At 38.5% G+C, this 13610-nt stretch overlaps 1 protein-coding gene across 3 annotated transcripts in view; it reads right to left on the bottom strand.

Moving 5' to 3' along the window:
• Positions 1–13610, bottom strand: part of P2RX1 (purinergic receptor P2X 1) — an 834383-nt gene that overhangs the window by 225128 nt on the left and 595645 nt on the right. For all 3 annotated transcript variants that reach the window (XM_044082908.1, XM_044082906.1, XM_044082907.1), the window contains one exon: positions 8528–8593. In XM_044082908.1, the coding sequence (XP_043938843.1) occupies positions 8528–8593 (66 nt within the window). The remainder of the gene's footprint in view (positions 1–8527; positions 8594–13610) is intronic.

Here is a 13610-nt window from a genome sequence, read left to right as displayed (position 1 = left end):
TTGTTGCCAAAAAGGCGCTCTTGGTGTAAGGGTGCATCCAGTAATTTAGCTTTAACATGACCTGGCAAGTTTTGTTCCTTAAGCCAAGCATGCCTTCTAAATACAGTCCCAGTGAGAGCAGCACTGCAAGATGCTTCTAAAGCATCAAAACCACATTGCAAAGTATGTTTACCTACTTGGTCAGCAGAATGCATTAACTCTTGTAAATCTTTGTGTTCAGCACAGTCAGGAATCAACATCATTTTCTGTTTAATTAATCCCATAATATGCTGCTGATACTTTAACATATGAAACTGGCAATTTAAAGCTCTAATGGCCAGCGTAGCAGAAGTATATACCTTCTTACCCCATCTGTCTAAAGCTCTAGAATCCCTATCAGAAGGGGTAGGAATTTTGGCAGTAGTAGATTTAATGCCTTTTGGTCCTTGGGAAATGGTCTCTGGATCCGCAGTAGGATTCTTGAAAAGGAATTTGTGAGAGTCAGGTGCTCTGTAGTACGTCAGGTTTCCTGGGAGCTGGAGGCAAAGTGTCTGGGGTAAGGCTGGATTCCAAGAAAACATCATCTACAATCTCCAGAACAGGAGGGATAGCTAGAGGCCTGTGTTAAGGCAATTCCCTAAGTCTCTTTTTGGACTGAGAATAGTCCTGGCTTTCCCAGCAGAAATGCTCCCTAAGGGTATGCAAGGTTTCACCAAAAGAAAAATCTTCTGAAGGGGAAGCAGAGGGAATGGAATCCTCTGCATCAGAATCCTCATAAGTAGATAAGGGCAAATCCTGGTAATCGGAAGGAGCAGAAATATCAGATTCCTGATCAGAAGAATCAGAAAGAAAATCAGTTCTAGGTCTCTTAGAGGGGGAAGGCTGGCTTCTAATTAAGGTAATAAGGTCTTCAGCCATTCTAAGCATTTGTTTTTGAGACATATGGGCCTGAGAATGCACTTTGGTCATCGGTTTTCTAGGCTTAGTGTGAGCTTTAAGCCTGAGGAATTTGGTATGCTTAGCTTGAAACTAAGTTGTCAGTTTGATATGAAAATCAGTAGGCCTGAATACACCCTCAGAAGCCAGTGATTGCACAGTGGCTCCAGACCCATCTGCGAGTTCCATAGTCGAAGAAGCATCTCGTGGCATATCGGACTCTGAATGGGTCTCAGTATAGCCCTGCAAATCTGTACTATCAGGGGCTGCGAAAGCGCCTCACTGAGTACCATCGGACTGGCGACTAGCTTATTGGAAGTATCGTCGGCAGTTTTGGACCTATGCGGTCTGTCTCTGTCTTTATCCTTGCATTTTTTTGGAAGATTGGTAGTCGGATGGCTTAACGAAGCCATTTCAGAGTACAGAGATCGAGAACAAAAGTATTTAGCTACAAAAATAGCCCGATGATGAATAGTTTAGGCGTTAAACAAGGCACAAAACCAACAGCGAGGGACATCTTGGTCTAGGCCTAAACAGGTGACGCAGTCAGAATGAAAATCTCTATGAGGTATCTGCTTTCCACAGGCAATACAATTGTTAATTTTTTCTGACATCGGTTAGAGCAAGAAAAAAGGATCCTCAATGGGGTACTTATCTTTTTGAAGACTTCAGGTCTGAAACTCAAAAACAAAAATTTCAGGAGTTGGCCGACCTGCACTTGCAAACTGCTTCTGCTTCGGGCACCGCATGGCAAGAAAGACTGACGTAATGGTGCCGGCTGCATGTTTTATACCCCTGATGACCTGATGTCATGGAAGAAGCGACAGCATCCAACACAGAAATCCAAAGACTCTGGTATTCAGGCCGGCTGAGGGCTACCTGCAGGCAGATAACCCAAATGTGATGACTGCAACAGTGAAACACGAAGAACATCTGGAAAAAGATGAAATCTGAGATGATGTGGAAAAGAAAAGTGGTGTGGACTATATAGAGTGATCATGTTGATGTAATGCAATATTATTTAATATTAGATACAATGATGATAGTGTCAGGGGGAGTTTTAGTGTATGATTTTAGAATGGAGCAGAAGCTGCTTAGAATAGTGGTAGCATATACAAATGTAAATGAAGGAAAAAATGTTGGAGGAAATTCAACATTATAGGATAGTAGATATTTTTGTTATGCTGGTAGAAGATTTTAACTGCAATTTAAGAAAGGAGTAAGGGATATAGTACAATATGCAAAAATGATCAGAGAGATAGTAAATAATGGAAGGGTAAGAACGGGTAAAGAGATAGAATATACTTATTAGAGGATTTTACTTTAAAGAGAGATTGATTATTTATTGTTTTCAGATAACATGGGAGAAATAAGAGATGGAATTTGAAAAGCAAGGTTTTCAGATCATAGGACCATGTGGAAAGAATAAAAATGCAACAAAAGAAAAGGGTTAAACAGATTAACAGAGACAATGTAGGAAAGGAATGCCTTAAAAAAGTAATGGGCAGTTGTGGGAAGGTTGGTTCATAGGTGCTTACTAGGCTAACTACCACAACAGTCTTTTTAAGCCTAAGCATGCATTCCAAATCTCTGACAAGTTCTGATACCCTTGATAAGTGTAAGCATGGGCCTGGGAGATGAACCATTTAAAGGTTACCTGTGACCATTAGACAAATAGGTGCCAAACCAGGAATTAATTTCCGGTTTCCCATCCAATTGTCCAAGTTGCACTTGAATTGGGTTAGGGATGGACTCTGCTTCACAGGTGATGATAAAGCCATTTTATGGAAGTCTAACAAAGTGGTAGATGGTGGTTAAAGAAAAGTTTTAAAAAATCTAGCTAAAAGTAGAGACAGTGCAATGTAAAAAGGGAAAGATGACATATATATATATAAAAAAACAAAGACATTTGTGGCAGAATAGTGGAGATAGTTGGAGTCTTGAAGAAGAAAAGAAAGTATATCAATATAATACAGAAATATGGAAAGAATGATATTTAGACAAACTCATTTGAAAGGAAAAATAAGCTTATTTCTTTTAGGTAAGAACCTGGAATATAATGAGAAAAAATTAATGTAATGAAGGATGGAGAAGGACAGTTAAATTATAAACAAGAGAGAATTATGGATATAATTGAAAGGTATGTACAGACTATGCACAAAAAAAAATATATAAGATGGAGTGTATGGAAAGTAAAGAAGATGAAAAGGGGGATACTGTAAGAATTGGAAGAATGAATCTAGAGTAAAGAGTTGCCAGATTTTATAAAGTAAGGTAAAGTAGAATCTTATTCCTGACAAATTAGGGTTCAGTTTTTAAAGAAATAACAGATAATGAAAAGAATGGCGTTTTGGAAACACTGAATGACTGGACGGTGGAATGTATTAAAGAGTCATGAAACTTATATGTAAAAATGGGAATGGGGAGAAGTAACAAATGGGAATACTGACTATAAATATTTATGAAGATGATTCAGAAAAGAATACTGAATGTTACGAAAGAAGAAATGTATAAAGGGGTGTATGGTATTACTGGGAAAACAGTAACTGAAATGTTGATGATTAAAGAAGTGATTGAGTGTGCAGCTAAGGGGGAAGGAGAAGGAGATGTAGCAGTTAAGGCATTGGATAGCATTGATCACAGAAAAACCTAGAACTTTTTAAAGGAATACGAACTAGGGAAAATAAGATGGATAATGAGCGCAATTTATGAATTTTTTTGTGTGGCTGTGATGGTGAATTGATGGGTAGGAAAAAATATAAGACAGGGAAGAGGAGTAAAGCAGGACTGTCTATTGAGCATGTGGTTGTACGTGATGCAGCAAATGTGGTTACACAGACATGCAGATAACAGTCAGAAGATGGTAGATGGAAAGTAAAGGAAGGGAAAATGTACCATCTATGTTAGCAAATGCAGAGGCATTGTTTTAGTAGCCATGAACAAACATTGGATGAAAGGTAATTTTCAAAACAAAACAAAGTGTGGGTAGATTATAGTTAAATAAGTCAAAAAGTAAGGGTTTTGGAGAATTGGTAAGAATTGCAGGACTTTATTTTATTAGATGGGAAATTAAAATGTAGGGATAACGTTTAGAAAGTAATAGAACAATGGAGAGGAGTCCTAAATGAAATACAGAAGTTAATAGATTGGAGGAGAGTGTTTGAGTTGTCCCTAGAAAAAAGGGTATCTATGTTATACACATTCATTTTAGAAAAGTTATCATACATAGGTAGAGTCTATATAATTTATCATGTAAAAGAAATGGGGGTGAATTTAATAAATCCAGTTGTTTTCTTAACATCAATAAATGTATTTGGATGTTAAAAAAGACTCTGCAAAGCACAATACTATGATTTTTATTTGAAAACTATAAGGATATGTGGGATGTGTGCAGGTAAGAAAGGGAAAAGAGAAACAAAAAGTTTGAAAGAGATGAAATATGAAAGAAGAATAGACATGGACAATGATATAAATAAAGAAAAGATGGTACAAAAATGATGAAAGAAAAGTATTATATTGATCCTTGCAGAAAACTTTGTGATGCAAACAAGAAGGAAATGTCAGGAAAAGCTTGTTTTCGATGTCTCTTTTTAACACCTATATTGAATTATCACTTAAGACACATGCAGATATACATTTACATAGTCTTTCCATTCCCTGGGGTCTTTTAAGCCTTTTGCAGTGTGAAAGTGGATAAACCTGATAACCACTATCAGCCGAATACATACACCAAATGTCTGAACCTACAGTTCCTCTCGTACTGAGTAGAATTACTATTACCACAACACATAAGCAGTAGCAGGGTATAACTAACCTGTCTCATGATGGTCTAAACCACAGCTCATGTTCTCTATTAGTGGGAGAACAATCCAAAGCTTTATGAATTCTGATTCACAATGATGGGAAGAACCAGTATTGAAGGATCAAAAAGCAACATTGCTATGAACACTTGGCCTGCACAATCCAGTTATCCCTGTGCTAACTTTTCTAACACCTCCTGCTTAAAACCCTAAAAGACAGACGGATCATGAGGTGCTGGTTTCATGGCCTATATTCATATTGACAATCAAAATCAAGTGAGTTTTTGCCCTTCTGCTCCACGGAAGCTTTCTGTCCTCCCTGAGCTCACCTTAGGATACCTGCATTATCTTTGACAGTTGTACCACTCCAGTCAAACTCCCCACCTGACACTTTCTTTGGAGCAGGTCACCATCAGGCATCTGGGTGCTTGGAGCCAGACGTGAGACCCCCAGTGGGGTTCAACCCACCAGGTAAGTGAAAAAATGATAAATGTCACTGATTAGCTGAGTTTCGTAAGCCAGCAAATATGACACTGGCTGACTGAGAGAAGAAAGGAAGACAGAACCTGATGTTCAAAAAATATCACTTCTAAAAATGGCTATGTTATTTCAGTTACTTTTTTATCTTTTTGTAAGACCTCTTTATAGTTGGTGTAACACATAAGTAGGAAATAAATATTTTAAGATTCACTACAAAAAGTTACTGGCATTTTTACTAAGTATTCTCAAACTTGATAGTATTTCTCACTCCTTCCATTCTAAGAAAATGGGATTACAATCTAATAGCACAGGGGAGGGCATTGCAATCTCACTCCCTATGCCATCCCACTGTGGGTAAGAAGTAGCTTTCCAAAAAAAAAAACGCAATCATGTCAGTGTGTTTGCCCCATGACAGCAGTCAAGAATAGAAAAAAAATAAAATTAGTAACAAGTAGTTATTGCTCTGCTGGCAGGCTTGGGTTGTGTTGAACCTCACTGCAAGATATATATATCCAGTTTCAGCCTATATTCATCCTTTACTGTCCCTTTTGTTCCACAAACAACATCTGTCCTTAATCTTTACCATACAGTGCTTGAACAATTGACTGCTGTCCTGGAAAACAATATACACTGAGAAGTTAACCTGTACTAGGTGAAATCTGTTCAGTATAAGCTGGTAACCATACCCAATGATACCCAGTCACAAGTGCTGTAGCAAACTGGGTCTGTCACTCCCCCCACACATACATACACTCACACACACACACACACACACACACACACACACACACACACACACACACACACACACACACACACACACATACTCTCCCCACAGAAGTAAAGGGCTGACTACTTTTTCTTAAGACTAGGCCTATCTGTAAACATTTCACAGTTTCTCAGTTAGTAGTGCATCCACTGCAATAACCAGGCAAGGCAGTAATTTTTCAGGTGCAGAAAACATCATATACTGAATAAACAACAATGTGATACAAAACAGTCAGTGTAGTGTGGATCTAAGGCCTAACAAGATGCTTTTTCTAGGCAGGCTAACACACAGAGAGAGAGAGAGAGAGAGAGAGAGAGAAACACTCCTATTTTTTTATATATATAAAATAAACTGTTTCTAATAAATTACTGCAACTTGTTCAGCTAGCATCTGTTTAAGCCTCCACCCATTTCTTTACGTAGGCAGTATGTAAAGTATTTACAATTATCCTGTGACCAACAGTCACTGTCAGTGCTCGGTGTGATGTTTAGGAGTAGTCAGACAATTCATCAAAGAGACATTCACTAACACTTGTTTTAGGAAAGTAGAATGTGATTGTTTGGGTTGAAAAAAAAACACATTTACAACTTGTGTGAACTATGTTTTCCATTTTGTAAACTGACCAAAAAAAACAGTTTTCCCTTGTGTGTGTTTTACGGGGTTGATTGTTATAGTAGACACTGCTATAAAGAGTGAAACATTCACTGATATATAGTGAATTTAGACTAGATTAAGTAGGAAACATACAGGAGCAAAACATCCTGCGTAGTGGAGTGCAATATAACACACTCCACCCCCCCCCCCCAAAAAAAGTTCTTTTTTTTACATTTCCAAAACTAGTCTTGTTCCAAAAACATTACTTTGAGTGGGTTAGTTTAGTGGAAGTGAATGTCTGTGAGTCTTGTTTACAGAAGATGACTCACAACCTTGTTTAGGGCTTAGGAACTGTCCAAACCTAGACTCCCATAGTGGGAGCAATACTTTTTTTGTTTAACCTAGCAGCTTTTGATAGAAGTGTATTCAGTATCATCTCTTAGATCCATGGTAAAGCCAACAGTTTAAACATACCATACTAACCATGTTAGGATGAGGTCATCCTGGAGCTGAGTTTATTATTCTACACTAACCACGTTAGGACGGGGTCATCCTAGAGCTGAGTTTATATTCTACACTAACCACATTAGGACGAGGTCATCCTACAGCTGAGTTTATATTCTACACTAACCATGTTAGAATAAGGTCATCCTAGAGCTGAGTTTATATTCTATACTAACCATGTTCATCCTAGAGATGAGTTTATATTCTATGCTAACCATGTTAGGATGAGGTTATCCTAGAGCTAAGTTTATCTTCTATACTAACCATGTTCATCCTAGAAATGAGTTTATATTCTATACTAACCATGTTAGGATGAGCTCATCCTAGAGCTGAGTTTATTATTCTACACTAACCACATTACGATGGGGTCATCCTAGAGCTGAGTTTATATTCTACACTAACCACATTTGGATAAGGTCATCCTAGAGCTGATTTTATATTCTATACTAACCATGTTAGGATGAGATCATCCTAGAGCTGAGTTTATTATTCTACGCTAACCACATTAGGATGAGGTTAACCTAGACCTGAGTTTATATTCTACACTAACCACTTTAGGATGAGGTCATCCTAGAGCTGAGTTTATATTCTTTGAACTTCTTTCTCTTGCCATGAATCTGCTTATTCTACATCTTGTTTGCCATCAGTTCCCCCTTGTGCTTGTAAGTGCACTGGGTCACTCAAAGGACAACAGGAAATATACTCAAATCCTAGCACTTGCTCCGTGTAATCATTTTCTTTGCATGGTCAGTTAGACATGCGTAACTCCTCCCCTAATATTGCATGGCCAAGTAATAGCCATTTGTAGGGCCATTGTATGTTTGCTCATTCGTTGAGGCTTTTCTCACTTTGCAGTGGATTGGGCAGCTGCACCTCTTTTGGTAGGCAGTCTCTAATGTACAGTGGTTAAACTATGCATGGCTGCACAGAATTTAAATAGCATTTAAGTAATCAGCGTACAGATCATCTGTTAGAATGTATTATGAAGAGAAATTTAATGCTGCTACTATTCTAACAAAATAATGATTGAAAACTGTGTGTTTATTTAATTTCTGCAATGGAAGCTGTGTTCATTCTAGCAGACTGCTTAGCAGAAAAATATAAGATATGCCTGGAGAGAGAAATCTTTCCCATACTTGTTGGTTTATTTACAGCTTAGCCTCGAAAAATACATTCTGCTGAAACTATAGACTTCTTCCTACTAACCCCACTCCACACAAACACACTCACACACACACACACACACACACACACACACACACACACACACACACACACACACACACACACACACACACACACACACACACACACACACACACACACACACACACACACACACACTCTCTATGCTACATTGAATAGCAGTTTTATGTATAGTAAATGAACATAAATGCATTTAGTAATTACGTCTTGTCAGTATGTTCCTTTGTATGTAACAATAAAACTATAAACTACAACTTACCACTCCAAATATTCCGATTCCTGAACCTATGGTTGTCATTGTTGGAATGATGTCAAATTTACCTGCCTAACACAACAAATATAAGCATAAGTAACTGAACATAGAGTGAGTGTCATAACAAAAACTAATAAACAGATAGGTTTAACTGAAAAAGAATGATGCAAAATCAGATTAATACTAACTTAGATGGATTTGCAAAATGTACTTTTAGTTCAAATCATAGTCTTAATAGTAATACAGATCACTTTGGTGTTCTCTTTATTTTGTGATCAAGCTTGCCTGTAAATCAATAACTATTTATAAAGGTCTGGAAACAAAACATTTCTATCACCAAACTCAAACCCATAATTTCTACCCTGCTGTGAAAAAAAATAGTGTGTGACAGCAAACTCTCCGAATTGCACAGAGACCTGTGACAATATGCATCACAAACTACTAGAGTAAGAAGATTGCAAAAAGAATGAGTTGACAAGTGCAAACTTGGTACTCCAGTCACATGCTTGTATAGAGGAAAACAGTTGTAACATGACAAAACAGATACTGCAAAGCCACCCCAGTAAACAGTGGTCTTCCATAGGGCTCACTCCTTGGACCACTAATATTTCTATTAACCAAAAGTGAAAAAATGCACCAATGATGTATCTAGCAGTTTGGCACAGAGGGTCATGTGAGGTGTTGAGGAGTTTTATTCTGTATCCCTGAGATTGTTTTGTCATTCTCCATTTTCCCACTGTGTGTCTCTCAACAAATCACTTTAAAAGTCAGTTTTCCCAGGTCACCCCTGAAAAGAAACCATAATCATGTCTGGTGGGTCTACCTGGTTAACCAATTGATAGTAAACAAATAAATAAATAAATGCATACATACATACATACATACATACCTACTCTACTATGTGTAGTATTTACTTAACTCCCCTTACCCATGTAAAAACGTACACAAATTGAAAAAGGTTTACATACTCTAATCTAAGAGAGCATACGTACTACCAGATTAGTATATGATTAGAAAAAGAAAAATAGTTGTACTATTTGGAAAACAAGACATGATGGACAACAGACATATTTTTTCGGAATTACTTAAGCTCAAAATAACTATAAGGTAATTTCTTCATGGAAATCCATAAGTGTCTGTGTTCATCAGAATCCCTCCTATGCCATTCATATGAACATTATTCTTAAAGACATAGGTCAATAAATTAGCAGGTCTTTTTAGGTTAAAGTTCTCTGCCCAACAGTTGCTCTTCTATAAATAGGTCATGGAAACATAGCAGCTCTCCATCCCATGTATATGACAAATTGCACAAATTCAGTAGAATAATTTGATATACTTTAAGCACTAAAGTAATTAACTATTAATGTAACTGGATTAACCTGTCAAGCAAGCAATGTACATAAAGCTGATATTTTCACATAACGTTCTTCACAGACACATGCACACATATGCTTGCTCATATGAGATTACCAGGTCAATGGCCCTAGGGCCTTTACAAGCCTAGCCATGTAATATCCTTGATCCCTGGATGATCATGGTTAGAGGGTCACTGTTAGCAGAGTGAATCAATGATTAGCACCGTCTACCCCTGTCCATGAGGGCCATAGGTGCTACCCCCACTGTGAACTTATGGTCTCCAATCCAGTTGTCAAGGTTGCTATTAAATAGGGTCATTGAGGAGCTCTGCTTCACATGATGTGGGAGTTTATTCCAGAGGAGTAGAAATCTCTGGGAGACATATATGTCACTCCAGCATGTTCTGTTTATGTCACGTTTAGGTTGAGATCCCTGGAGCGAGTGACTCTTGTCCCATTTGATTTGCAGACATGCAGCATTTCCATTAGGGCAGGGTCAGAGATCACTCTGTAGGCCAAGGCACAGGTTGTCTCTCAGCAGCTTGTAGGATACAGAGTACACAGACAGGGCTTTCAGTCTTTCCTCATGGGTCATGTTTTGGAGGCCCTAAAATTTCTTGGTTAGAAACCTCTGTGGTATCTCCAGCTGCTGCAGGTGTCTGGTGAGGTACATACAAAAGGGAGCACTGTACTCAACTGGGGATCTGATGATGGTTGAGTATATAGGAGTTAGACCATCTTTACCTTGGATGCGATGCCCTTGCCTATGAGATGTGCAACGTAAAAGGCGTTCCTTACCAATGTGTACACATGGTGATTGAAGTTTAGATTGCTACCAACTTGTGTTCTCAAGTCTCTCACTACTGTGTTTGAACTTATGGGGTGCTATCTATAATGTAATTTGCAGGGGCTACTACTTTGCCAATGGGGATAATGAAGCATTGTTTGCATTTAGTTTTAGTCCATGGCTCTGGTAACAACCATTAGTCTAGGTTAGCCCCTTTTGTAATATGTTAACATCGTTGGGGAATTCAATGATTGCACCTAGTTTGCAGTCATCTGCAAACTTGGTAAGCCACAGGCCATCTACTTTCGCTTTGATGTCCGAGAAGTAGATTCTAAACAGTAGAGGGCCCAACACAGATCTCTGTGGTACACCACTGGTAACAAGTCTAATGGTGGCAGTGCAATCCCCAACCAGTTTACTACCCATACAGTGATGCCAGGGTTAATCTCCATCTGGGAAAGTTTCTCAATGATACCTGAGTGGGGGGCTGTGTTGAAAGCCTTGGCTAAGTCAAGACAGGCAGTATGTACTCCTTTGCCCTCATCCAGGGCTTTGGTGACATTCTCAAAAAAGTCTACCAGTTTTAATAAGGAAGACATGCCCTTAACAAAGTCAAAATGGGTCAGGTCAAGAGTTCGCAGCTCACCATGGCCTTGTCAATAAGGTCCATGATGATTCTTTCCATGGCCTTGCAGATAAGATTGGTTAGACTTATGGGTTTATAGTTCTCAGGGTAGGTTTATAGATGCCTTTTGTGTAAGGGGATTACTGTTGCTGTTCTCCACTCTGGTGGAATAAAGCCACTGCTCAGGCTATTTCTGAAGAGAGTGCCAAATGGTTCTGTTAGGTCTTGTTTTTGATTGTTTAGTGAGCAGCCTGGGATGTTATCTAGTCCCGTGGAGCCCGTGTTTTAGGCCTTAGAGAGGACGGATATGACCTGCTCTTTGGAGATGCTAGGTAGTGGATTGGTAACATGGTTGCTTTGGAGTATGTCTGGTGAGGAAATAGGGGGGTGAAATTTGTGTCACATCTGTCCGTCAGCAGATTGACAATATCTTCAGTTTCAGTGAGTGGTACCATCCACAATCATTTCGGCACATAGCTGGGCATTCCCTTTAAGATTTCAGGCATAGCTAAAGAAATCCTTATTATTGTCTTTAGCTATAGATGCTAATTTAGCCTTGTAATTAGCTTTAGAGGACTTTATAAGATAACTGATTTGCTTGTTCAAGCTGTGGAGGGTATTCTTCCTCTACGGAGTAAGTTCCCTCTTGTTTTTGTATAACAGTTTCTTCCTTTGTTATATAACCTGTTTATACTTGTGGTCCACCGGGGTGGCCTGTTTTTTGTCATGAGGACCTGATTTTGATCCTGATAGGTACAGCTGAGTCTATACATTTGTTTACACAAATGCCCTATATAGGCATTTACTCCTTTGCATGGGAGTCATTGATTGCTGTGTTAGTAGGGAGTTTGAAAGTTTTTATACCCTCACTTAGTAGGCTAAACACATACATGTACATTGAATGAGAATACACCCTGCAAGTGGACCATGGCACCTTTACTATGACCCAGATAACCCATGTTCAACTAGCAGCATGTGCATTGGAGGGGCAGTGCAGGTTGGGGGGAGTGGGAGTGATTGGCAACATTGGCTCATCCATCCTGGGAGAAGGGAGGCAGTTTAGGCTTGTTGCAATGTATAGCAGCATGAAGAACTTGTCAGGGTCTATGCTGCAAGCAGGTATACCCTTTAATACCACTTAGCTGAAGTCTGAATGTGCATAGAAACTCACATGCACCTATCAAGCAAGTATATGGAGCTCACAAAGGTTGTTGTGGGGATACTGGGTGTTAGGCTACACCTCCTAGCAGATATATAGCTGCAGCATTATCCTTGATCTCCTCACTGGCTCCAGAAGTGGTGTCAATTTGAGCCCAGTGGAGACTAAAACAGATCTGGTACACCCAGTGAACAAGAAAAGCAACTGGTGGTCAGCTACAGGAAGAGGAGGAGAAAAGAAAAAAAAGGAAAGAAAATGTACCCTACAAAACGCTTAAAAACATAAACAATTAAAACACATCTCTTGTCTGACCTTTCCCTTCTACCCTTTCACACCTGCTATCTACTTGACTACTTTTCTTTTCTCTCCACTGTGTTTCTCTTATCTGTTTTTGCAATTTACCCATGCTGTAAAAGCTTGCCCCCAGAACTGCTCCTTCATAAACTATCCCCCGTACCACCTCCCTACTACTTTTGCCGTTTCCCATCCCTGCATGTAACATTACTACTACTGTTGCTGTATGTATTCCCAAGGTTTCACACAGTCCTGTCACTGTTGCACCGTTCCCCTACATACTGTAACATGTAACACCACATATTCCTTTCTCTTTCTACGGCTCCTCTATCTGCTTCCCCGTCACTACCTTTCTAACTGAATACAGATGGTCTGAGTCTTTATTTCCTTCTCCTTTACATCTTTTTTCATTTTTCTCACATTTAGAATTCATGTACTTCTTCAATGCACTCTTCCAGCCAGGACATGGTAACAATTTAGTCTGTTATTCCAACTGTTCCCTGCCACGTCTCTCCACTTTAATTTTAATCTCCCCATCTAGATCTATAAGCTTATTTTTTATGTGATGCAACATTAACTTTTTAATGTATAATCAACCTTATGACTAAATGCTATTTTCCCCATTTATAAATAGCTGTAGTCAGTATATAGTACATTTTAAGACATCATTAATTGTCACAGCTAGCATTTTAAATTCTTACTCTATGCCAGCTCTATCTATCTCTCCCTCTCTAAATATATATATATATATATATATATATATATATATAGATATATATATATATATATATATATATATATATATATATATATATAGATAGATATATAATATATATATATATATATATATATATATATATATATACATA

This window comes from Protopterus annectens, chromosome 9.part0, assembly GCF_019279795.1.
Source record: "Protopterus annectens isolate FY-2018-M chromosome 9.part0, PAN1.0, whole genome shotgun sequence".
NCBI lineage: Eukaryota > Metazoa > Chordata > Ceratodontiformes > Protopteridae > Protopterus > Protopterus annectens.
The sequence above is the reverse complement of the archived record's forward strand: the minus strand, read 5'-3'. Positions and strand labels throughout refer to the sequence as shown.